Source organism: Tenrec ecaudatus, chromosome X, assembly GCF_050624435.1.
Source record: "Tenrec ecaudatus isolate mTenEca1 chromosome X, mTenEca1.hap1, whole genome shotgun sequence".
Lineage (NCBI taxonomy): Eukaryota > Metazoa > Chordata > Mammalia > Afrosoricida > Tenrecidae > Tenrec > Tenrec ecaudatus.
Genome location: NC_134548.1, coordinates 42,279,572 through 42,306,487, shown reverse-complemented (window position 1 = coordinate 42,306,487; position 26,916 = coordinate 42,279,572). Strand labels below are relative to the sequence as shown.

General features: G+C 43.0%; 1 protein-coding gene across 2 annotated transcripts in view; it reads left to right on the top strand.

Moving 5' to 3' along the window:
* The first annotated feature begins 275 nt into the window (after positions 1-275).
* Positions 276-26,916, top strand: part of SRPX (sushi repeat containing protein X-linked) — a 116,765-nt gene continuing 90,124 nt past the window's right edge. For both annotated transcript variants that reach the window (XM_075539592.1, XM_075539591.1), the window contains exon 1: positions 276-437. In XM_075539592.1, the coding sequence (XP_075395707.1) occupies positions 353-437 (85 nt within the window). In that variant the 5' untranslated portion in view covers positions 276-352. The remainder of the gene's footprint in view (positions 438-26,916) is intronic.

Below are 26,916 nucleotides of genomic sequence, written 5' to 3'. Positions count from 1 at the left end.
GAAGAGCCGCCAGGGGGTGTATTCAGCGTGAGGGACTTACAAAAGAACAGAAGGATACTTTCAGATATTCCGGTTTGCTGTAGCTCACCGACCACTTTTTAGGCCCGGAGAGCCCAGCCAGCCCAGCCTGGAGAAGAGGCGATCGCAGAAGGAGGGGGGTGGGTTGGAGCCCCAAACTTGGCGGTGTTCCTAGGAGGCAGGCTGAGACAGGAGGGCTGGCGGGAGGGGAGGCGGGCAAGAGGAGGAGTTTCGCGGGTGGCCTTAGCCCGCGCTTAGCGCAGCGCTTGGGTCCTCATCTCTTCCTGCGCAGAGAAGCCGTCTGCGCCCCAGCCCAGCGTAGCGCCAGCGCGCCATGGGGAGTCCGGCACGCTGGGTTGTTCTGCTGCAGCCACTTCTGCTTCTGCTATTGCATGCCCCACCGAGCCGTGGCTTCACAGGTAGGCGCTCTAGGTGGGGCTATGTCCCCGGCCAAACGCCCTGGACTCCCTTGAGGCCAATAGGACCCCCTAAGCGCTGAACCCAGGGAGGCGCACGAGGGCGGGGGGGGGGGGGGACACTTAGGTTTGCGAATCCGGCGCCCTGCTAGTAGTGTTGGAGGGAGAGGTGACGCGGAGTGGGTCTTGGGCACTGGGATGGGAGATCAGACTGCCAGCCCAGCACATAGTGCCAGGGTGCCTTCCTTGGGGGTGCAAGGAGCTCAGGCATTTTCTGTGTCCGGAAAGCCAGAGTTCTGATCACCCCCACGTTGGCAGAGGAGGCTGCAAAGAGCAGATTGGCAGCTGGCTCATTTCTCACCACGCTGAGTTTTGCCACCCACATGAAGGCTTGTGGCCAGGGCCCAGGAAGACTGGCTTCTGGTCCTGCAAGGACTCCTTACCGGCTTCCATCCTTGGACTTTAGGCTACCCCCTTGGGGCCGTAGGACTGGAGAGACTTTTGTGGGTAGTTGAAGTGGTACCTCCACCCTCTCCCTGCCCGCGTGGGATCCCACAAAGTGGGCACCTCCTGGTGGGGGGTGGTTGGGAGAGGTGCCAGTTGAGAGCAGTGACATGTGGCATGTGCTTGGTTAGCTCCAGGAAAGAGGGCTGCACACACCCAGCCTTGTTGGGCAGAAGGCGAGGTTTCTTGGAGCTATAGAGGGTGCCGTGGACAACATGTAGGGGGATCCTGGTGTTTGTTGGGTGAAACTGCCTTTGGGAATGAGAAATTGTAAAGCTCAGCTAGCTACCTCACCGAGAGTCTTCAGTTAGCAAACAATGGCAGAGAAGAACAACCCTGTACCCCGGAATGGAGAGTAAATTCACGGGCACATTTTAATTAAGTGTTCATGGGAAAATGTGAATGACAGGGAGGCTTTCAGTTGAACAAGGTGGGCACATGAAATCTGGGCCCAGAAATCAATCTACCAAGTTTTGGGTGAAGGACCGGTGTTCCCTAGATAAGTTTGCTTGGGAAAGGCGTAACCAAAAATCCATTTCTCAGTGCATCCCCAAATAAACAGATTTTCAAACGAATAAACTGGATTATTTGTGTTTGAGTTGGGTAAAGTTTAGCTGTTCTGGCAGAATGGGTTCAGGGCAAAATGAAAAGGAGGCTCTATTCTCTGTGCCTGACAGCTACCATTTCAATGGTGTGTTAATACCATCTCCATTCCTTTACTAGTCTTTAGTAAGAGTCAGGTTGTAGTTACGACTTTAATGGTGCTGGCAAAGAATATTGCAAGTGCCATGTAAGCCAAGCCAACAAACAATTCTGCCTTGGTAGAAGTACAACCAGAATTCCTCTTCGAGGCAGGGACAGAGAGACTTTCTTTCAGGTACTTTGAGCATGTTGTCCGGAGGTAGGAGTCCCTGGAGAAGACCATCATGTTTGGTAAAGTGAAGGGCGGGTGAAAAAGAGGAAGACCTTTGACAAGATGGATTGACACAGTGACTGCAATAATGGGCTCAGACGTGGGGACAACTGCAAGGAAGGTGCGGGATGGGGCGGTGCTTCGTTGTGTTTTACATAGGGTTGCTATGAATTTGAAATGACTCAATGGCACTAACAACAACCACCACAACAGGGCAGAAGAGACAGGCGGTGGGTGGGGGGGTTTGCGAAAACTGAACTTGCTGCCTTCGAGTCCATTCCAAGTCCTAGTGACCCCTATAGGGCAGGGTAGAACTGCCCCTGTGGGTTTTTGAGACGGTAACTCTTTACAACAATAGCAGCTCCTTCTCTCCTGGAGCCGCTAGTGGTTTGGAAATGCTGACTTTAGAGTCAGCAACCCAATGGGTGACCCCCTCCGGGAGTCCGGAAGAGGCAGTTAGTAAGTGGACATGGAAGGGCTGGAGGTAGGGAGTGGGCCAAAGGAAGAGCTAGAGACGTCCGAGGAAGTTTTTCAGCTGAAGCAGAGCAACGACAATTTCAATAGCACACTTACTCCACGACCACCACCTCTTTCCCAGAGTGGCAGGGTGGCAGGAATATAGCGGGAAAGGAGAAGTGGAAAAGTAGAGGTGGGGGTGGGACAGAGGAAGAGATTTAGGCGTTGTTAGAGACACACTTTTCAGGTGGAACAGGGCAACTACCATTTCCACGTTGTGTTAATACCTCCTTCACCACCACCCCATTTACCACACCTTAGGAGGCATCCCGGTGGGAGGAACATGTAGGGGAAGAGGAGTGATGTGGAGTGGGACAGACGAAGAGGCAGCCTTTGCAGCTGGAAGAGGGAGGGCTGAGCTGCTCATACATCTACTTGAGCCTCTCTCAAGCAGGGCGCCTCTTCTCCTTTTGCACCTGGCCCCTGATCCCGCTCCCTGGCCCTTCCTTCCTCCCGGCTCCGCTCGCCTTGCCTTTCTCTTTAAAAGATGTATGTGTTTAGATAATATAGGTCGGTGCCAGGGCAGCCTTAGCCTGCGCTGGCACAGCCCTTGTACGCTCACCACTCCCTGATATTGCAAGTGGACATCGTGTCTCTGGTAAGAGGGAAGGTGAGAGGTCTGGAATCAAACACCACTGAAAGAGGCAAGTGGGCCTCCCTCAGCACACCGATTATGTCACCCTCTGCAATTTCTAGCGAATCTGTCAGAGTGAGAGTAAATTATTGCCATCCCCACTCCTAGAAGGTCTCTGGAGCTCTTCCATCTTTGAATGTGTGGCAGTCTTTGGGCGCTTCTGGTTTTTTTTTTTTTTCAGTTCTGCATAAATGCAGTGTCTGTGAAAAAAACATGAAGTGAGTGGAAAGTTCATAGCAAAGTTGTCTGTTTTTGACTGTGCTTGTGGGCTTATAAGATTTCAGAGTATTTTTTAGAAATTCTTTTCTTAAATGAACCCTGGAGACCTTACAAACATCTAAGTTATTTCATCCCCTCCTACAAACAAAGCTGAAGATGGCAAATGAGCACTGGGGCCGCTAACAAAAGTTTATGTCTGGAGAAATTTGGCAAAGCAGTGTGGTTTCACCAGTTAGGAAAACCAAAGGAGGTTTACTAAAAACCACACCCCAGCCCACTCGCCAAAGCATTCTTCTGAAATGCCTCATTTGGAGATAAGTAGTAGGACCCGAGCACCTGGCTCAGGATGTACAATTAAAGTCTCACCACTATTTTGATTTAAAACTTGTAATCAGCTGGCACAATTACTTTGCATTAAAAGGAGATGGGCTGGAAAGAGCAGGCCATTTCCAGCTGACAACTTGCTTGTGGATAACGCTCTCATTATAATACATCGTTACAATCAAACATCCAACCAGCCAATTGCTGCTGATTCCAACTGATGGCGCCCTTATGTGGGCAAGGAGAACTAGTGGCACATCACGACCTTCTGAAAGGCCTCTGTTATTGTTAGATGCTGTCCAGTTGGTTCCAATTCACAGTCACCTGATGTTAAACAGAACAAAATCCTTCCCAGTCCTACGTCATCTGCAAAATTGTTATGCTTGAATATATGGTTGCTGTCACGGTGTCAATGCATCTCTTTGAGGGTGTTCCTCTTTTTTACTGACCTTCTATTTTACCAGACAGGATGTCCTTTTCCAGGGACTGGTCTCTCTTGATGATATATCCAAAAGACATGAGACAGAGCTTTCCCATTCTTCTTTCTAAGGGGCATTCTGGCTGTACTTCTTGAAGATGGATTGGTTTGTTCTTCTGGAAGTTCAAATATATTAATTCTTCTGTAGCCTCTCTGCAGTCTCAAATCTCCAACCTTGGAGTTAATAGTTGGTTCTTAAATATTTAGTCCACTCAAGGACTCTTTCTCATTTTACAGATCCATGAGCGAAGGACACTCCAGAAATGAAATCCAGACCAAAGCTGTTACCATCCTGCTGTTTCCAGCTCCTCATAATCATATAGAACAGAATAGAATTGCCCTATAGTGTTTCCAAGACGGTAGTCTTTAGGGAAGAAGACTAGCACATCTTTCTCCCAGGAACAAAAGCTTTGAATCATTGGCCTTTGGGTTAGTAGCTGAGAATGTAACCCCTGAACTAACACGTTCCTTAGAATTTCAAAAACTCTCATTAAAGCTTCTCGTCAAACCTTCCCAATTCTTCAGTCTTTCCACCACAACCCTCCCTTTCAGATCAGTATAAGATTCTGACTTCTTGACTCTTGTGTAGCTCATTCAAATTTCTTCGGTCAGATAAAAAAGGTCTTTTAAGTAGAGTTTTACTTTTGTATTCTATCACTTTAGTACTCTACTCACAAACACAGGCAGTTCCCTGATCTTTCTCAAGCTAAGTGGAAAATTCAGGCGAAAGCTATACAGTTTACTTCCAGCTAAATTTTCCAGTCCTTCTCCCCTGCTTTCCTATGCTCCTTCCAGAAATGGAGACACGTTTCCCTACTTCTTGGCAGATGCTGCTTCTTGCATCTAGAATGCGCACCTCCCCCACCTCCCTTCAGCTACCTGTTTGTTTACTTCTTGCCCATTGTCTAGAGGCACACTGATTTTATAGCTTTCCTTTATCCCTTTCCTTGAAACCCCCACAAGCAACTCTTTATTTCTCTAGTACACTTTTCATCATACATGTTATAGAATACAGTCATGGATGTACTCATTTTCATTACGTTTTGAAGGCAGAGGCCGTGCCATGTCTTATTCGTCTGTGTACTTCCCTTGGTGCCAAGCAGATCATTTTGTGTCAAGTGGCTATTTGAATGAATGTTGCTGCTGTTTAAAAAAAATCAAAATAAAACCAAACCAAAAATATCCCATTGCCTTCGAGATGATTCTGGCTTAGAGCGACCCTATAGGACAAACTCTAATTGCCCCTGGAGTGTTTCCAAGACGGCAACTATTTGCAGGAGTAGAAAATACCTTTCACAGAGTGGCTGGTCATTTCGGACGGCTAACCTTGAAGTTAGTAGCCCACCAGCGATCCCACTATATCAATAGTGAGCCCATGTTCACCAGAACAAAACACTGTCTGGCCCCGTGCCATCTTCACAACCATCCCTACGTTGGAGCTCATCATTGCACTGTGCCAGCCAACCTCCTTGAGAGTCTTCCTCTTTTTCACTGACCTGCTTTGCCAAGAATTATTTTCTCTATGGAATTAATAGTTCCCTGCAATTGAGGCAATGGAGTCTTTCTTACATTTCAAAGGAGCTGCTACAGACATGTGTACAGGTTAATGGGGCTTTTGTCCTTGTGAAGCTAGATGACATAGGAACTATGGCTTCCTGACTAGAGAAGTTATGTGTAAATCCATGAACACCCTCTGTTTAAGCAATAACCTCCTCTGGGGGCTGTAAGATGAGAGACTGGCTGCAACCACAAGCTGGGGTTTGCATTTCTCATTTTTGTTGGCTACTTTGCCCCAACCCCTTCCAAAGTGGTTGAATGGTTTCCTTAGTAAACTCAAAGATGTGTGCTACATCCATCCCCCTTTCAGCGAACACAACTAAAATTGGTAATTGAAAGCAAAGAGAGAGTTGAAAGAGAAGAAAGGTGAGCTTTTTCCAGGCTACAGCATAGTATGGCATTCTAGCAGCCAAGCTATGATTTTAATACATGGGTTAAGGACTCACTTCCAGAATAGCAGTGCGAATAATATGCCCTCCTGAGTTCCCGTTTATAGGAGGTTTCTCAGGCCAGCCTCTCCATTATTGTGTGGCCTCATGAGCCCAATTTTTTTCTGGGAAATTTGAGTTTCATTCTCAAATAGAAACAGTTCCTGTCTTCTCTGATGAAATTTGGGCATTACTCACAAAATTTACTTCTTAAAGTGGACCCTGAATGATGGAATAATCTTGCGGTTGGGATCAAACTGGGGGAAAAAAAGAAAAGAAAAGAGACTCACTGCCATCAAGTCCATTCTGACTCGTAGCAACCCTAAAGGACAGAATACAAATACCCTTCTGGGTTTCTGAGTTCGTAACTTTCTGGGAGCAGACAGCTTCATGTTTCTCCCACAGAGTGGCTGGTGGGCTCAAATCTCTGACCTTGTGATTAGCAGGTCAGCCCCCCTACACTAGGATGTAATTCCTTTTCTCAAGTAACTTTCTGCCTGGTGGAGCAGGGGGAGGGGGGGTGGGGGGGCTGTTTCTGTGAAATGGATTCCAACCCAAGACAACCCCATGCAGGTTTCCTTTCCATAAGTAGATGGCCAGGCCTCACTCGAGTGGTGCCACTGGATAGATTTAAACAATCTTTAGTTAGACGTTGAGCCAAGACATTTACGTCACCCATGGAAATGGAAACAGTTATGCCAAGTAATAAATACTATAACATAGATGCGTGGACAGGCCTTGAGAGCATAGAGGGTAAACATTGGGTGTGGATCTGAAGAATAATTATGCTAAGGTCATTGAGGGTGGCGTTGAAGACCCAACGAAAGTTAAAGTCAAAGGTCTGTGGGTTTTTCTAAGAATGTTTTGAAATGGGAAGAAAAAGTTTGCGTGAAAATTTGGAAGACAGCAACTTGGCCAACAGGCTGAAAGGAATCCATTCCAAAGAAAGGTTGGCCAAAGGTATGTGGAAATTTTTGAACAGTATCATTAATATGCCACACATTTTGTAACTTATTAGCTTCCCTAATAAAGTCGATAACCCACGAGTGCTGTCTGTGAGTTCTGTGTGGCGCTTTCAAGAGATTCTTGAACCCAGCGTGAATGATGGTAAGACTTTATCTTACATACTTTGGACCTGTTGTCAGAAGAGACGAGTCCCTGGAAAGGGACAGCATATTTGGTAAAGTAGAGAGGCAGCATCGAATAAGAAGGCCTTCAATGAGATGGATCGACAGAGTGGCTGCAGCAATGGGCTAAAGCACAGGAACAGTTGTGAGTATGGCATGGGGCTGTGCAGTGTTTCGTTCTGTTGTGCATGGAGTCGCTATGGGTTGGAACTGACTGGATTGAATCTAACAACGGCAAGCAGCGAATTGGAGTGCCCTGGGAGAGATGGTTGGTGTCACAATAAGGTAAACCAAGTTAAAGGGTGGAGGCATGCCTGGCCTCTGCCTTGTATAAATCAACCCTGGGCTGCTGTGGAGTAGAACTCACTAGATCATCCTCATGAATTCTGTAAGACGAGGTGTGCTTCTTGGGCACAAAAACTAACACAGAAAGTAAGATGCATTCCCAAAGTGGGTAAACAGAGCCAGTGAGCAGGCGGGCTCGAGTTACACAGCTGTACTGCTACCAGTTTTCTTCACTTGAAAAGCAGCACCAAACAAAGCAGGGATCACCATGACTCCGAGTGCCTCCGGCTTCTCTTGTCAGCTTGTGCACCCCACTTAGCCCAGTGTGTGGTACCTGGTGGATGTGTTCAGTCAACATTTGTGGATTCATTGATTGATTGAAACACTCGTGACAGAGTTTCAAATTCTTCCATTTCGATACCCCTGCAGGGTTTTCCAAGATGATAATTCCCAAAGAAGACGAAATTTGAGCTAGCACAAAGTTTGAGAAAATGTGCAGTACCTTGAACAAAAGATCCATGTGTACAGAAAACAAGTTAGGGAATGGTTCATTGCTGAGACACTTCGATATCAGATCCCTCTAAGATACGATTCAAAGGAGACTTAGAAAACACCCGGGAATCCTGAAATAGGATTTTCAGATAAGGATTTAAGGGGAAAGCCTTTGCAGGACAAAGGTTATTGGTAGTATTGCTAAACTCCCAAGTTTTCGGAATGATAATTGGTTACACCTGGGTCTTGTGGTTGGGCGCGCACTCTGGCCTCAGAGACTTCTGGCAGTCTCTTTCCCACTCTGAATGATTCACTCACCCGTAATCCTTAGCTCATACTGGATGACTCTGTGTGCATTGTTCTCCAGAGAGAAGATAAATGGGTTTAGACATAATGGCTTGGATTATCCCCAACATTTGGGGTTGGAGCTGTAAATTGAGTACATGGGTTTTCTAGCTTTTAAATATGAGTAGTAGGCAGGCAGGCTGAGAGAATATGGGGACAGGCCTTTGCCTTGGTCTTGAAATATCTTTGTGATATTTCTTCTGCCCTGCTGTCATGGCGGCTGTTTGCGCAGTCCCGCCTGTTATGCTCGCTGTGCGTCAGGTCAATGCTGATTGCACACCAGGGTCCTTAATGAGTGACTCTGGGGTGCCATTTACAGTGTGGGTGACTGAGCTGAATGACTCTGTTAAGCAAGAAACCAAATAAAAACACTAAATTCGGGCTCCAGGGCAAGAGCTGAGCTTTGTTTTGGCAGGTCCTTTGTGGGGTGGTGAGGAAATGGTGGTGTGGCCACATCCCCAACTGTATAGAAATTCCAATAGACTTGTTGCCACTGATTCAGTGTTTGTCATACCAAAGCTCTAATGCATTTCAGTGTCTAAATTTGAAATCCTGTTTCCACATAGATTTTATGCCCACTTCCCAAGGGATAGGATCATATTGTGTTATCATTTATTTAGGAAGCAGGTTCCCTGGTGGCATTGGCTACTAATCTCAAGGTCAGCAGTTCCAACCCAGCAGCTGCTCTGAGGAAGAAAGATGAGGCTTGCAGTAAATGTAAAGATTTACAGCCTCACACACCCAAGGGGCTACTTCTGCTTTGCCCTAAAAGGATCACTGCAAGTCATAATTGACATGATGGCAATGAGAGTGGTTTTGGGGTTATTTATGAATCTGATGTCCCTGGACATGTTCCTTTTTTGGTGAGAGATCATTTTATTGGGGCTCTTACAGCTCTTAGAACAATCCATACATCAATTGTATTAAGCATAATTGTGCATATGTTGCTGTCATCATTTTCTAAACATATCCTTTCTACTTGAGCCCTTGGTATCAACTCCTCTTTTTTCCCTCTCTTCCACCCTCTCACCCTCATGATCCCTTGATAAATGAAAAATTATTATTATTTTCATATCTTACACTGACCACTGTCTCCCATCACCCATGTTTCTGATGTTCATCCCCCTTGGAGTGGAGTGGTGTTGGTGGTTATGGGTCGATCATTTCTATTGGTTCCCCTTTCCTCCTCTCTTCCGCCCCACCTTCCTACCCTCCTGGAATCACTACTCCCATTTCTGCTCCTGGGGACTTTATCTGATATGCATTCCTTGTGTCATGAACTCTTACCTGCACCTGTGTACATGCTCTGGTCTGGCCTGCAGTGAAAGGCAGGACTGGAGTCATAATACTGGGGGGCTGAGGAAGCTTCAAAGACCCAGAGGAATATTGTGTGATTCATCGGTGCTGTACTGTGGACATGTTCCTTTGGAATCCTAATGTCCTAGCAGGGACGTTGACTCCCAGAGGCTCTTAGTGGGTTTGTGGAAAATAATCGCCTGCAATCACACACACTCTTTGGTCAGTCCTGACTGGCTTAGACTCTTGTTAGATTCCAGCTGGCTTTCCTCTCATGGAAATGTGCAACTTTAGATGAAAAGGGCCCCCAAGAGAGCCCCAATTCCTCACATTTTATGAATCAGCCTCTGTGGCTGAGCAAGTTAAAGGGATTTGTCTGGGGTGGGAGGTCACAAAGGGAATTAGAAGGAGAGCTGGGATTTGAGCTCAAATTCAATCTGGTGACTCTAGAATTTCCTTCACTATGCTACAGGCATGTACAGGCAGGCCCTGGGTTATGTCACTGTAAGAGAAATGACATGGGGGTTGTGTCTGATCTCCCCCACCTAGCCAAGGGGGAAGAAAAAAATCCAACAGATTAGCATCACCCAAGGCAGATTTCTATGAATCTGAGATCAGATATGCACCGCCCTAAAAATTCTGCCCGCAACTGTCCTACCCACAGCACTCTTTGCATTTCAACTGGGTTCCATAATTTCTTTCAGTGGACACACAGATAATGGTCACAGAGACAGTACTCATGATTATGAGGTATTAAGGAAGTTAAACGGTTGCACACGTTCAGTATACAATTATCCAGACAGGACAACTCCTTCTCAGCCATGCCTATCGGCAGGCTCCTCTCTGGGCCTTTGGCTTCTCAGTCACATGGCCCATTGTCCTCTGCCCTGCTCATTTAAGGTTACAGAGCTCGTGTAGTACTACTAATAAGTGCTCAAAGCACGCCACTCCACCATAAGTCTCACCCTGCAGGTAATGAAATCTAGCTCCATGAATCAGCAAGCCAATGTCCCCCAACTAAGTGTCTGGCACCCGACGCCATAAGCCAGTCTCCTACCCAATGGCACTTAGATTTTTCTTGCTCTGTAGGCTGGGAAGTCTCATGCTATGGCTCTTAGTTCTGCTATTGATGCTCCACTGGTGTAAACATTGTCTCCTGAATCAAGGACGTTCAATTCACAAGTACCTCAGAGTCCAAAGTTCTTCATTCCTAATGTTTCTTTCTTTCTGGTAGTGAAATTCCCTTCATCCTGCTTCTGCGATGGCTCAGTGTAATCCCTGTCTTCTTCTCTCACCTTCTCTTACCCAGAGCCAGCAGTAAAGGGTCATTTGGTGGAACTAATGGAGATTATGGTTAGAAGCGCTATATCAAATAATTCACTGCACTGCATTTCCTAAATGTGTCTTTTAGTATAATGTGTAGAAAAGTCCAAACAGATGTATATGTTTCATATTTATTCTTACTTTTGTACAAGAAAGGAGCACTGGTGGCACTGTCGAGTAAAAGCTGGACTGCTAACCACAAGGTCTGTGGTTCAAACCCACTAGCCACTGAAAGGGAGAGAAAGGAGGATGTCTGCTCCCATAAAGATTTGCAGCCTTGGAAACTCTATATAGGTTTGTTTTGAGTGGGAACTTACTAGATGGCAGTGGTTTGTTAGTTTGTTTTATTGCCGGTGCACGTGCATGCATTTGAGTGTGTGAGTGCATGTGAATGTGTGTGTGTGTGTATGTGTGTGTTTAGTAACAGTTCAGTTATGTGTTGGGCTGTGTGCAATCTTTAAAGTCCAAACCACCAGCAGCTCTGTGGGAGAAAGACAGTTCTTTCTAGTCCCGGAAGAGTTACAGTCTCCAGTGGCCCTGAGTTATACACGTAGAAGTTGTGGAATTGGAGAATTCCACAAAAGGTCCTTCAACTCATGCCAGTGGCTCGTCCACAGTCAAGGAAGCAGCCAAAGGCAATCTGCCCTCGAGCAAGACAAAAAGTGCCAGCCTGAAGGCAGCAGACAAGGCAGGGAGGAGTGGCAACAGCAGGAAGATGAGAAGTTGGGGTGTAGCAGAGGTCAGTAGTGTAGGAGCATAGTGAAACAGGTCCCAAAGGAGGCGACAGGATCCGCCAGCAGCTGTGGCAAGGCAGGTCCTGATGGAGCCCCTAGCTCTCGTGATGCACAACAAGGCAACATGATCCATGGGTTGGCTTGGCTTACAGGTAGTGAAGTACACTGTTTAAGCAAAGGACTAGTTCAGGCAGCAGTGTGCTGGTCCGATCACCAGGGAGAAAGATAGGAAGTTCCCAGAATCCTCATAAGAAGACCAAACCCACAAGGAGGCGTCATCAAGGCTGTGACTTGAATGAAAGGCTAGACTCCACTCCTACACTTATTTATCAAATTGACATAAAATTATGTAACTCCCAGACTGAGTGACCTCCACCTATAAGTTAGGTACCATGCTGTGCAGTAAAGATAGCCAGGCAAGAGTAAATCTCACTTTGTGCACTCACGGAGCCTCTTTCAGCATCCTTCATCTTGACACTTGAATGCAGTCTTGTCTTCCTGTCATATAGGTGGGATGTTTCTCAGGGTTCTGGTGAGTTGTTGCCAGAATCTTCACGAGAAGGCCACACTCACAAAGAGGTCTCATCAGGCCTGTCAATCAAGTCACAGCCTGATGACAACTCCTTGTGGGCATGGCTTTCTCATGCGGATTCAAGGTCCGGGGGCTGTTCTTGTCTTTCTCTGAAGATTTAGGTGTCCCAGATACTCCCTCTGCAAAACACTTTACTTTGATCTCTCTGTGGCAGTTACATAATCTCCCGTCAACTTGAGCAAAAGGGTGGAGTCTAGTCTGTCAATCAGGTCATGATTTGATGACCTCATCTGGAGGTGCTACAGCAGTCAGTGGTTCTCAACCTTCCTAATGTCGCGACCCTTTAATACAGTTCCTCATGTTGTGGTGACTCCAAACCATTACATTTTTTCATTCTTACTTCATAACTGTAATTTTGCTACTTTTATGAATCATAATGTAAATATCTGATATACAGGATGTATTTTCATTGTTACAAATTGAACATAATAAAAGCATAATGACTAATCACAATAATATGTAATTAAATATTGTGAAATATTTATTTCTAATTACAAATAAATGAAATTTTGTCTTGAAGGATGGTGTAGCATAGGTAACAGTGGGTGTATGTGGGTGGACACACCCAGAGATGGATAGAGGAGGAGTGTTTGGTTGCTAAGACCATGGGAAATAGGTGTTTTCCAACGGTCTTAGGGGACCCCTGTGAAAGGCTCTTTTGACCCCAAAAGGGGGTGCAACCCACAGGTTGAGAACAGCTGTGCTGCAGAGATAAATAGTTCCCTGGAGACCAGGCCCACTCTCTCTGCCTTCCCTTTCCTGCTGTTGAGACACTCGGAGAGCTGGAGGAGACACGTGGAGCCCTGTGCCAACGTTGAGATGCTTTCACTGTCACTGTATCCACAAGCCCATCTACCTACTGGCCTGTGATCTTCCTGAATTTGGCATCACTGCATGTGCTGCGTGAATCTAAAGAGGGATTTATGGACTACTATCGGACATATGGGCTAATATCAGACTTATGGACTTCAACAGGATTGGGCTGAGATGTTTTCTCAATATACAATTACTCTTTCATATAAAGTTGTCTCTTACACACATATGAATGTTTCTGGATTTGTTTTTCTAGTCAGCCCAGACTAACACACTCTCCATCTAATTTCTGATGACAGATGTGTTGTTGCTGCTAGATGCTGTCGAGTCGGTTCAGACTCATAGCAACCCTATGTACAACAGAACAAAACTTTCTCACAACTGTCAGAATTGACTCGATGTCAGTGGGTTTGATAGTGTTTTTCATTTGGGCTTTGTGGATCCCTTCCCTAGATTGTTGGCCCTTGTTCTTGTTATTGGGTGGTGTCATCAGTAGGCCTATGTATAACAGGTTGAAACACTACCTGACCCTCCACAATCCTCAAAATTGTTCCTATGCTTGAGCCCATTGTTGCACCTACTGTGTCTATCAATCTTATAGAACGCCGTCTTCTTTTTCACTGCCCCTAGCCTTACCAAATCAGATTATGGAGCAGTGAGAGCAGAGAAGCTCATTTAGTCTCACACACATACACATGTGTGTACACCCTGCAATCCTGTCCAAATCTCCTTGTTTGGATTCCATGCTATCCATTCTTCCCAATTTGTCCAATTAAAAGTGCTTAAGGGGCTTACAGGAGGTGCTTTGTCTCAATCTCACCCAAGTTCCAAAGTGCTTCCTCCTGCTGAATGCCAGCACCACATCGATTTCTGTTACAAAGATGTGTCGCTCCTGTATCTTTGCTAGTGGATCAGTCCCAGCGCTCACTCCATCACACTAGTGATGCTTGCTTAACAAGTTGATATTAGTTATAAAGCACATCTTAGCTGCCAGGAAAAGCCATGCAAAGAGACCCTAGTACTGATCAGGCTAAAAAATGTGCTTTGCTGCTGCTTGAGGTGGAGCCAGAGAGGAGTTGCACTCTGGGCAGGAAACCTTAAAAGGAAATGAAGTTAAGGGCCTCCTAGGGGGTGAGTTTGGTTTTTAAGTACAGAAAGTAGTAGAAACCAAGAGGCTAGATTTGCTTATCTCAGGAATGTCAGAGGACTTGTGAAAGGAGTTCTAGAGGATTTTATGATGCATGCAGATTTTGGTTGCTGTCCCTTTATGAATATGAGTTGTCACCAAATTGAATCCAACTCCGGGGAACCCCATGTGGGCCAGAATAAAATTAAATTTCATAGGGTTCTCAATGGCATTTTTTTTTTTGGAAGTTGATTGCCAGATCGTTCATCCGAGGGAGCCACTGGGTGGCTTTGCAACTGATTACATTAACTATTTGCTTCGCCCAGAGACTCTGCTGTTTTTTCAAGAGCTTGTAATCTTTCTGGCCTGTCCTCCTGGTCAGGACAATCCCTGAGCTGAACAGATGCCCTAGTAAAGCATTTCCAAAAGTGGCTTCCTTGAAGCACTGCTTCCTAGGAAGGATATTAGAAGTCTATGAGCAGCAGGATGCCTTGTCAGTAAGTAAGCTGGGACTTGCTAATGTGAAAGATGAGGTTTTCTACTCCCTTAGATTTACAGCCTCAGAAACCCACAGGGGAAGCTCATCCCTATCCTATAGGGACACAAGGAGTCAGAATCCACTCAGTGGCAGAGAGTGAGTGTGTGTGAGTATAGGGAGTATTGGGTGTGGAGTTGGGGGATGGAAGAAACGTGAACATCTGTGGTAGTTTGGGTAGACTAGAGCAAGAAATTCAAGGAGACTCAGGTGTGCCTTCTCCACAGGGATGTCTCACAAGGAGTCAGCCTTGTCAGTAGAGAGCCTTCAAGGGAGTGAGCAGAGAGAGAGAGAGCGTTTCCCAGCTCCAAGGAGGAAATATAGGAGTTCCCAGAATCCTCAGGAGAAGGCCAAGCTCACACAGAGGCCTTATTGGCAATATCCTAACTTACAGGCTAGACTCCACCCCTACACCCTTAATCCTCAAATTGACACCCGATTGTGTACCTACTACAGACCACCCCTTGTAAATTTGACCCTTTCATATAACTCTTTAGCCATATATAATTTTCAAACAAACAATAATAAAAATCATATCTGTACCTAATAGGATAAAATGAAAATGCATACAATTTTTAAATATGTCACACTCATTTCAATATAACATTCTATCAGTGAACAAAACAAAAATATTCTATACTTATGTGAACACTTATACCTTAAACCTATAATCCTAAAAATATATTCTCCTACCTATGAAAATTTGTAAGCTAACCACTTCATGCCTTTATCGCCCCAATTTTGGGTATTCAATTTCTATACTGCACACTTACATCAGCCCAGTGCTCTGAGGAGACAATAATATTCTTTGATGTGAGGAACCTTCATTCCAGTTGGGACCTTGTGAAGTCCACATCCATAAGCAAAGTCAAATCAGGACAGGCCATCCATAAAGTCAGTAGCAATATGCACCAGTTCACAAGCTCAAATATCTTCTCTTTATCCGGTCGGGATCTGGTCAACTCAATGTGGGCTGCTCACTTAGCCTCACCAGGGTGCCCATTGGTTGCCTTGCCTTATACCATGGTCCCATCACAAATTCTCAACAACCCTAACTCCCTTGGTGTAGGTCATGAACTTCAGACCAGTCATCCCACTCTCAGCTTCTACTCTAGTTCCTATAACCCAAGTCCACAGGTGTCAGTGGGCAGATTCAACCCGTCTCTTTATTGCTGTTTTTCTCCCACTTCCACTCAACAAGTGGATCCAGGTGGTCACCTAACAAGCATTTCAGACTGCCACAGGCTCCTTTTAATATTCAGTCTTAGGAGTTTTCTTCATGGTTCCAGATTTTTTCCAGCTTCTCACAAAAACCACTGGTCCAAATTTGGGTCAACAATCCCCTAGGTAGGTCTCTTGGAATGCAAATATCCTGAGTACTCCAAAGCACTGTGGGGGGCTTATCTTTTCAAAGCCTCCTTTTCAGGCATGTATGTCCTAAACCCATTTAAAGATCAAAATTTAATGACTCAAGGCAAGTGGGCTTACAAGCTCTTTATTTTCATACTTCCAATAATTGTTTCTATAAATCCTTATATCAACAATAATAAGCAGAAGAAATCAGTATAAACAAAGTAGAATCAGATACTAAACTCAATTCTTAAAATAATCAAGTTCAATTTTTATCCTTCTTACCTTAATCCTTATCTAAACTATTCTATTGATTAAAAAAATATTGACTTAGGCCTCTGAGAGCATCAAACCAGATCCATGCTTTTTTTCCCCAGCCATTTTGACCTTCTGACAACCATTTTCTCTAACCAGCATGATCTCTGAGAAGTTCAAGGGGCGATTTCTGCCTCTGTGCTCAAAGGATACATTAAGAACATTCATTTGTACCATTTCACACAGGAATAACCAAAGACTAAAACCAATGAAAAGAATAAAAACTTTAATTTCCCATGTTCTTTGCAGAAACCACCCCAGTATACTGCATGGACATATCTGACCTCCGGCTAGCCAAAGAAGAAAAACCACCATGAGGGAGAGGTCAAACAAGGATCCACTCTCCATCTTTATGATTTGTTTCTCTAGTACCCCACCCGTAGTACCATAATGTATTAGTCTGGGTAGACTAGATAAACAAATTCAGGGAGACTCATATGTGTCTTCTCCACAGGGATGTCTCACAGCCTTGTCAGTAGAGAGTCTTCAAGGGAGTGAGACAAGAGAGAGTGTCTACTGCCTCCAAGGAGGAAATACAGGAGTTCCCAGAGTCCTCAGGAGAAGGCCATGCCCACACAGGGGCCTCATTGGCTATGACCCATTTGACAGGTTAGACTCCACCCCATACTCTTAATCCTCAAATTGACACCAGAATATGGAACTACCATAGTATCTATCCTGTAGTCCTCAGACTATCCTCTTCAGCATCAATTGGGAACCTGGTTAGGAGCCCTGGTGGTATAATGGATATGTATTGGGCTGTGATCCAAAAATTGGCAGTTCGAAATGACCAGCAGCTCCTAGGGAGAAAGATGGGGCTTTCTACTCACATTAACAGTTACAGTCTCAGAACCCCACAGGAGGTCAGTATGAGTCAGCATTGACTCTATGGCAGTGGACTTTTTAAAATTTGGTTTGAGAACGTATTAGATAAGAAAATTATATAAGTCCTATGCAATTCTGTTGAATTAAAAGCTGGGTTGGGGGAGCAGGATTCTATGTTTTAACAAACTGGGTGACTCTGATGCACAATCAGGAGTGAGAACCACTGTCCATATCCAAATTGTTTCCCTAGAGCATCTCATTAAACAACTTTCCCATTTGTTGTTTTTAATGAGACCTATGATTTTGGTTTTAGGACAGAACATTTGGGAACTTGACATTGGATTTCCTGAAGCATTTCCTTGTGGCAGTGACCACAGAAGGCTTAGGAAAAATAAATATTAAAGAAGAAGAAAAAAAGAAGCAACTTTTGGGTATCACCATCTGTCTCACATCTGCTCGGCTAAGCAATAGTGTACATATTTTGCCAGAGGAACTTTCCTCTAGTTGAAAACCACCAGCTTTGGGCTGTTGCAAACACATGCTCTTCAAAGGGCATTGCTGTGCGTTAAAATATGATGAAGCTGGGAACAGCTCTCTCCCCTCCTCTGCACATTGCTTTTTGTCAGAATCCTCGCCTCTCCTCCTCTGAAAACTTTTCTCATCCAAATCCTAAAGCCAGGTTTGTAAAAGAGCCAGCCATGAAACAAACAAACAAACAAACAAACAAACAAACAGCTGTCATATAGAGACTGACATGTGCTCTCTGCATGGGAAAGCCTTGGGACACATTCGGATCTGAAGGTTCTCGGCCTTTCCTCAGGCGCTGGCTCTTGGCTCAGGGCACTGCGCACCTTCTCAAATTCCAGCTCACTTCTCCTTCTTCCTCCATGCTGCCTTGAGCCACTACCGGAGCATTTCCTCCTCTCTTTACGATCAAAGGCTTTGTAGCTACTATGTTGTCACTCTCCTTAAAGTCCTCCAACAGTGGGGCTTGAGGGTGATGTGGGAGAAAACCATGAAGTCATTCTATTTCATCTATGGTTCACCTGCTGAAAAGAATGGAGGGAAATGAAAAGTGAGAGGATGGACAATTTTGGTTTCTTATCTTCTGTTGGGGCAGGAATAGAAGCTAGCATATCATCTTCCAGGCCATTTGATAGTACAGGTGAGCCGAAACTGTTCTCTGGAGAATGCGCTTTTGAAATGCTTTTAAAAATCATAATAGTCAAGCATTCTAACTGTAAAAAAAGAAATTACATATAGTTACTGCACACACATACATGTATACATAAGATACATGAAATATGGCCATTGATTAGAAGGAAAAATGTACAAAGATATTAAAAAGTTGAAATCAGACTCACCCTCATTTCCCTCCTGATTCTTTTTCAGAAATTACCACCCCCTACTAAACTCACTGAATCTTGCCATTGATAAACTTTGATCTTAAATAGCTGTTTATTCTATCATGTGGGAGAGTTCCTTTCCAGACTATCTGCCAAGAAGCCTGTTTTATTTGTATGATTTTGAGTTTTGTTACACATTTTCTACTACTCTCTCGAGGATCCTCTAATGTGCTCCTTTTCAGAGCAGTTGGTGGTAGGAGCCAGGGACTATGTAGTTCTTCTGCGCTGACATTCTTAACAATAGAGTACACACTTCTAAACAAAAAAGTGTTTATGAGGGGAATTTCAGAAAGTACATGGGAAAATAAAACTTAAAAATAATGGAATTAGACATGAAAAATTAAAATAATTGATAAATTATGAAGGGTTCATGAGGGAGCGAGGGTGGGGAAGGGAGGGAAAAATGAGGAGCTGACACCAAGGGTGCATGTAGAAAGAAATTGTTTTGAGAATGATGGTGGCAATATATGTACAAATGTGCTGGACACAATGGATGGCTGTATGGATTGTGATAAGAGTTGTATGAGCCTCCTGATAAAATAATTTATTAAAAATAAAAAATAATGGAATTTCTTCATGTATTTTCAGAAGACCCTTAGGATTGACACATAAGCAACTTGAAGACAGAATGTTGAGAGAAATGTCAAGGGAGGTCCTACAACTTGTTTTGTTTTGTTTTTTACTGAAAAAAAAATACAACTTGGTCAAAATTCTGGATAACATCATCAATCCCAGAGAGAGCATTTGGATATGTATGGTGATGATTTGGGTTGCCTTGATAAATAGGATCCCTAGAGGTATAGTGCTTACGTGTTGGGCTGCAATCCACAAGATTGGCAGTTCAAAACCACCAGCAGCTCCTTGGAAGATGGGACTCTCTTCTCCTGTAGAGAGTTACAGTCTTGGAAACTCACAGGGGGCAGTTCTACCATGTTCTATATGGTCGCTATGAGTCAGTATTGACTCAATGACAGTGTGAGTGATGGAGAAGTTCAACATCTTGGAATGTGTGGGTAAAACCTACATGATGAAGAACCCTTTAACATGCCCGTAAAATCCACATCGAGAACCCCTGTTTTCAACATTTAATGAGTACACCATTGTACAGGTGTCCATACCATATCAAGGGACTTCAAAAAGTTCATGGAAAACTGAAATGAAAAATATAATGGAAATTTTTCATGAACTGTTCGATGGCAATTTTTCACATATATGCATAGATGCACTTTTTTATGTATAAGAAAGAGCTTTATATCAAAGAGTAATTGTATGTTAAGAAAACATCCCAGCCCAGTCCACATCAACTCCATAAGTCCTATATTAGCCCATATGTCCAATACTGGTCCATAAACCCTTCTTCCTACTCAGGCAGTCATATGCAATGATACAATATGTAGGAAGATCATACGCAGGTGGGTGCAAAGTCTTGAGGATCCAGTGGTGGTGGAAGCTTCGCAGCACTGGTGTGGGTCTGCACATGGAGTCTAGCCTGTCAATCAGGTCACAGCCTGATGATGCCTCTTTGTAGACATGGCCTTCTCATGAGGATTCTGGGAACTTTCTCTCTCTCTGTCTTCACCTTCCTGTTGAGAAGCCACACTGAGATTTTCCAGGGCCTCTCTCTCTCTACTTCACTTTCCCGTTGAAGAGCCATACCTGGAGAGCTGGAGGAGCCATGTGGAGACCATGTAGATGCACTTTTGTACTAGTTATTTGTAGTTATTTCTCGTGTCAAGAGTTTTGCTCTGTCTGTTTAAATGGAGTTGAGGCCTCAGGAGCTGATGTGCATGGAATCTTGATTATCTTTGCCCTCTGAACAGAATTGTAAAGAAGCGAAATAATCTAATTTGCCAATGAAGAGAGCCCATGGTCCCCAAATGTGAATGTAGTGCAAGAGGAAGCTCCGTCCAACCTAGAGTCTCCCTCCAAGTCTCCATGGCTCTCTGCTGTCACGTGGCGTCAACCAGTGCCTCAATCTCTCGGGCCTTTTGCTGCAGACCCTGCCACAACCTCCCTCTTTTCTTGAACTTTGAATGTGTCCCGGTGGACTTCTGCTGAGGACAGTTAAACTTTTGAAAGACTGTATGTCAGTTCACAAATGGCTGTGGTTACACTGTCTCATTTTTCCCACCTTGTTTGGTCCATCGGTGGGACTGCAGACGGCAGGGCTTCGGGAATGGTCCTGGAGGGGAACCGTTATTTACATCTGTGGAGGGTCGTATTTGGACTGAGCTCCTTAGATTGGGGTGCTTGTCCTTTTCCTGTTTCTTTTCTTTCCCAACTTTGACCTCTATACTACTAAATAATAGAAGATGGAAACTGGAAAAAATAATTACTTTTCCTTTGGATGAAAGTCATGCCTTTGTTTATAGCCTTTTAACTTTTATTTCAAGCGCTGTGAAATATGACCATAATTAAATTTTCACACGCCACATGCTGTCTTAATTGTCTTTGCTAGTTAAAGGCAGAGTGCCTGGAGACTGTATGTAGGTGCCAGGGATTCTGCCCAGAGCACGTAGGGAAAGCTTCAGTGTTGTGGCAGACTTCCTTTGGGGGTTGTGTGCAGAGGAGTGAGAATAGAGGAAGAATGATTGTCTCAGATGAAGCAGCTGTGAAAGTGGGCTTCTTCTGTTGGGGCTCATGTTTAACACATAGCATTCCTTTACTAGTTTCTGCCATCACCCCTCTCTCCACTTCTGGCTGCCATCATTTTATTTTTCTGGATAAAATAAGTTAAACTGAAAATTTAAGGATATTTCTTCATTTCAGAAATTAAGTTTAAATGAGCATAAGAGTATAAGAGTGGAGAGCAAATGCTTTGAAAATGATTAGGGCAAAGAATGTACGGATGTGCTTTATACAATTGATGTATGTCTATGTATGGATTGCGATAAGAGTTGTATGAGCCCCTAATAAAATGTTAAAAAAAAGAGAATGTAAGAGTGGTATAGGGAGAATAAGAGTAGTGTTGGCGTATAAGAGACAGAAGAAGTCCTCCCCGCCCCCCAATAGGGGTGAGTCCCAGCTCTCCACATGAGGTACCCAGTAATTAATACTCTGATTGCCTTTCATCTGTCACCGGTTTTATTTCCCCAGGCCATCACTGTGCTTCCGTAACCCGGGACTTTGTTTTCTGGATCAGAGTTCTTTCTACCAAATCAATTGATTCCTGCTGACTAGAGCTACCTTAGAAGCCCTGATGGTGGAGTGGTTTAGTGTTGGGCTGCTAACTTCAAGGTCAGAAATTAGAAGCTACTAGTCACTATGGAGGAAGACAGGGCTTTCTACTCCCATAAAGACTTACAGACTTGGAAAGTCACAGGGTCAGTTCTACCTTGTCCTGTAGGTTCGTTATGAGTTGACATTGACTCAATAGCAGTGAGGTTTTTTGTTTCGTTTTTAATAGAGCTACCTAGGTCAGTGAGTAAACTATAGCTACGATGGACAATTAGGGATTGCTACAGTTATCTGCTGCTTTGTAAAAAACCACCCCAAAACTTAATGGTTTAAAGCAGCACACCATTTATTCTGTAATTTGGGCTGGGCTCAGTTGGGATGGTTCGCTTCTGTTCCATAAGTTGTTGTCTGAGGCAGCTCATCTGGGGCTAGAAGATCAAAGATGGCTTCACTCACATGTCTGCCATCTTCTCTTGAAGAACTGGAATGACTACAATGGATTGACTTCTCTTTAACCCTCTGCATTCTCTTCTTTTCAAAGTCTCTTTCTATGGCACATGCATCCTCTCTTTCTTTCTTCATGTGACCTTTCTCTCCAACAGGATGAGCTAGCTGCCAAGGAGATGAAAGGAAGTGCTCTCAGGTCTCATGGCTTAGGCTTAGAACTAACACCATATCACTTCCACCCCATTCTTTCTGTTAGGTAAAGCAAGTGAAAGGCCAACCCTTGATTTGGGGTTGTGAGGTGTGTGAATGTCATATGTTTATATACTCATGCTGGGTAGGGGCTTGTTTGCAGATAATTCACCACAGGGCTGGTTTGAGAGAGCATGTTGGAAATTTGAGGTTAATTTCTCAGATGTTTCTAATGCATTACTTCTAATGAAATGAGCCCAATGTTAGCCATACAAGAGCAGTAAGCTGTTTAGTTTTGGAATGTGGTATGCACAACTTAATTTCAAGTTCCCCAAACTGAGTAAATTTGCAGCATTGGGGAAATCTCAGTGCGTTCTGATACTTGGCCCTCATTCCAGATGTCTTCATGGTATTTTATTGAAAGACAAAGACCTTATTAAATACAACTTAACTCAAAACAGATCAGAGACCCAAATATAAAACCAATACCTATAAAATCCTTTAAGAAGTTTGATACATGGCATAGAGGAATCTTAGTGAGTTAGGCAAAGATTTCTTAGATATGACAATAAAAGCATGATCTAAATTAAATGAAATTGATGAACTGGACTTTATCCAAAATAAAAACTTTTGTTATTTGAAAGACACTTTTAAGATATTGAAAAGATTCCTAGAAGATCTTTCTCAATCGCCTAACCGACAAAAGATTCCTAACAAGAATATAGGATGAACTCTCTAAGCTCAATAATAACAAAATAAAAAAGGAACCCTGTTAAGACAATTGGGTGAATATATCACTAAAGAAGATACATGAACACTGGCCCAACTTCACGAGTCATGTACTAACTGGATGGACGTGACCAGCTCAGCTTCTGCTATAACAATACCATGTGCTTTCCTAGAGAAAGGATGTGTACGAGATTTTTTCTTGATTCCGATTTATTGATTTATGTGTGTGATAGGTAGGTTTATTGTGCCAACCTGGCCAATGAACACATGTAGGATTAATTGAAGGGCAGAGAGATAAATGGCTCAGCAAGCCTCACCTTTCTTGTCTCATGCTCTTTGATGATTGGACCAGTGTGCGGCTGCCTTAACTTGTTCTCTGCCTCGATTTGCAAGCTACACTACCTATGGGACCCCTGACCCATGGACTGTGTTGCTGTAGTTTGAGGTTCCTTCAAGACCTACTTTGCCACACTACTGGAGTATACATCGCTTGAGCTGGGGACTGTCCGACCCTGTAATCTGGCTGACTATTGGGGACCTGCCTTGCTGTTTGCAGCCTGTGTCCAGATTTGAAGCACTGCCAGTCTATTAGCTGTCTCACGAAAGTGAGTTGTACTTAGCCACTTGTACTGCTCTATAGATTGTTTATTTTGTGTGTTATATCTATCTATCTATCTATCTATCTATCTATCTATCTATCTATCTATCTATCTAATCATTAGTGTCCTGGTTTTGTTTCTCTAGAGAGCCCTGCCTAACATATGTGTGTTTAGCCATTTGCCAATACCACACTGTGTTGACTATGGCAGCTTTGTAACATGTTTAATTTGGGTACTTTGATGGAGTGTGCTTCCTCCAACTTTGTTCTTCTTTTCCAAAATGTTAGTGTACAAACACATATAAGGTATGCTTAGACACCCCCCCCAAATCAACCTGTACATATTTCTAGTCTTGTAGAGGGCTGAGTAGCCATTTTCTCAGTATCCCTCACTGGACTTTACATGACAGACACCCACAAATTGTTATCCATGACTGCTAAGCAACCACCAGCCACCAGCAATTTGAGGCAGTCATTTACTGTAAGCTCGAGTAGACATGGGCTTTCCCTACCATGCTTTTCCAAGCCACTCTGGTTTTTCAGGAGCTCTAAAAAAATCTCCAATTGCCTACTTTTTCTGTTCTTACTATCTTAATGTACTTTTACTTCAAGCAACTTACATCATTCAGGCCCTATAACAGAGGGTTTTAGTGTCCCTTTTTACTGTTGACTTAGGAATACTTTAGCCAGATCGATTCTTAAGAAATTATCTTTGGCTTTGATTTTAAAGATTCATTTGTAATCAGTGAAAAAATATGAAATGCATGGTCTTACATGACCATATTTTATTCTTTCTACAGAACCAAATGTTAAATTCAATGGTGAGTGTTTAATTAGGACACTGATGACGTGAGGAGTAAGTAATAGAACGTTTTTGTTCTTGTTTCTAAACTGGGAAAGAAGCTTGGCTCAACAGCTGTGATGTCCCAAATAGTTCTCCATTATGCTGAATCTCAAAGACCCTTCCATCTTCACGTATTTAACATTCCTGAAATTCTTGGAATTATAAAAAGCCAACACTATGAGAATAACAGCAGTTTTAAAAAAAACACAGACTTAGTGAAGTACACTTTTTATATAAAATAATTCTTCTGAATTGCCTTTGGTCCGCCCCTCAGAAAATCAGTTGTCATCTTTGTTTAGGTAATTTACATTCTGGTTATATTTTTCTTTATTTTGACTTACTGATCTGTATGTGTATAGCCCGCTGCCAGTAACCCATCTTATTGATTACTGCAACTTTATAACAAGTCCTCTAATTGAGCAGTGTGATGTAGTGTCATTCTGCCAACTTTGTTCTTCTTTTACAATGTTGTTTTGGCTATAAATCCCATATAAATGTTATAATAAGATTGTCTGTATATATATTTTAAAATCCTATCAGGATTCTGATTGGAATTGTGCTAAATCTATAGAACAACTTGGAGAGAATAGACAACCTCATTAATTTGAATCTCCCAATTAATGCACATAGCACCTCTCTCCATTTATTTAGGTCCTTTGGATTTCTTACATCAATATTTTATAGTTATCAGTATATAGTTCCTGTGCATGGTTTTCTTTTGTTTAAATTTATACCCATGTTTTTGTTGTTTTGAAGCTGTTGGAGAATACATATGGAGGGGTTCCAAAAGTCTGCCAAAATGTTTGAGCCTAGAGCCAATTCAGGTTGGATCAAGAGAGAGGTCAACTGATCAAGTGTCATATTACATCGTGGTTCAATCAACCATAATCAAGTTTACAACAATCTTTGATAGTCAAGCTGTTCGGGTCCTTCACCCGTAACTGAAGGGGATCTGCCAGAAGCTAAATCTGACTGGACACTCTGCAGATGGGTTTGGGGTTCCCACTGTCCCCAGTAGCCTTCTATGAATTTGGTACTCACAATTTAAGTTCTGATACTTTTCCATTCATTATATTTGGATTTTGTTATTGACGTCTTTGGATTACACAGGCTGGTGTGCTTTTTCTGTGCGGATTTACTTGGTACCTCATTTAGATGGCTGCTTATTTGAATACAAGCCTTTAAAATCCCAGCCATGATTCCAATTCATTAAATGATTTTTCTATTGGTTGATTTTGAATATTAAAACAACCTTATGTTCTCACGATATACTCCACACGTGATGTTGGTATATTCTTCTTATTATATACAACTGGATTTCCTTTAGTAAAATTTAATCGAGAATTTATGTGCCTATTTTCATAAGGTTTATTGGCTAACAGTTTTATTTTCTTGTATTTGTCCATTTTTTGGCACCTGGGTAAATCTGCCCTGATAAAATGAGTTGGAACATGTTCTCTCTGTTTCTATATTTAGAGGACTTTTAAGAATCAGTGTTATTTCTTCTTTAAATATTTGGTAGGATTCACCAGTGGAGTCATTTGAGCCTGGGGATTTCTTTTTGGAAAATTTTAAGCAACAAATTTAATTGTTATGTAGAATACTATTCTGGCTATCTATTTACATTTTGGCAGTTTGGGGTTTTGAGAAATCGGTCCATTTAATTTAATTTGCCAAATTTATATGTGTAGAGTATTTCATTGAATCTGTAATGCTATCTCATAGTTCATTCATATTATTGATCATTTGGTTCTTCTCTTGGCTTTTTTTTACCAGTCTTCTTAGAGATTTATCAATTATACCAGTAATATCAAAGAACCAGGTTTTCATTTAACCAATTTCCTTTATTGTTTTTGTTTTAAATTTCATTGATTCTTACTTAAAAAATTAATCAAATATTTATGTCCTTCATTTGCTTAATTATATTTGAAGAGATCATGTTAAAATGTCAATCCTGATTCAGTATATCTGGGGTGGTAATGTAAATCCTCAGCAGAGGATCAAACCAGAATGAGCCTATTTAAAGCCCCAGAATGACATGATCCTATCTACAGATCAAGAAATGAGAATCTTTGAATTGAGGGAGATTCACTAAGATGAGGCTTTTGTAAACGTTTCCAATAAATTGCTTTATTTTGGCCCTTATATTTATATCATCAAACATTTAAGGACTTTAAATTATCAAGGAGAAAATATCCATTTTTTTTAAAAGAGTGAATTGTACAAACCTGCCTGACTTCCTTCCCAATGCCTCCAGTGCTTGACTCCTTGTAAAACAGGTGACTCCTTGCAAATCCCAGGAGCCTTGCAAATCACATATCAGTGACCTTAGCTCAGGTAATTGGCTTAAATTCCTAACATCAT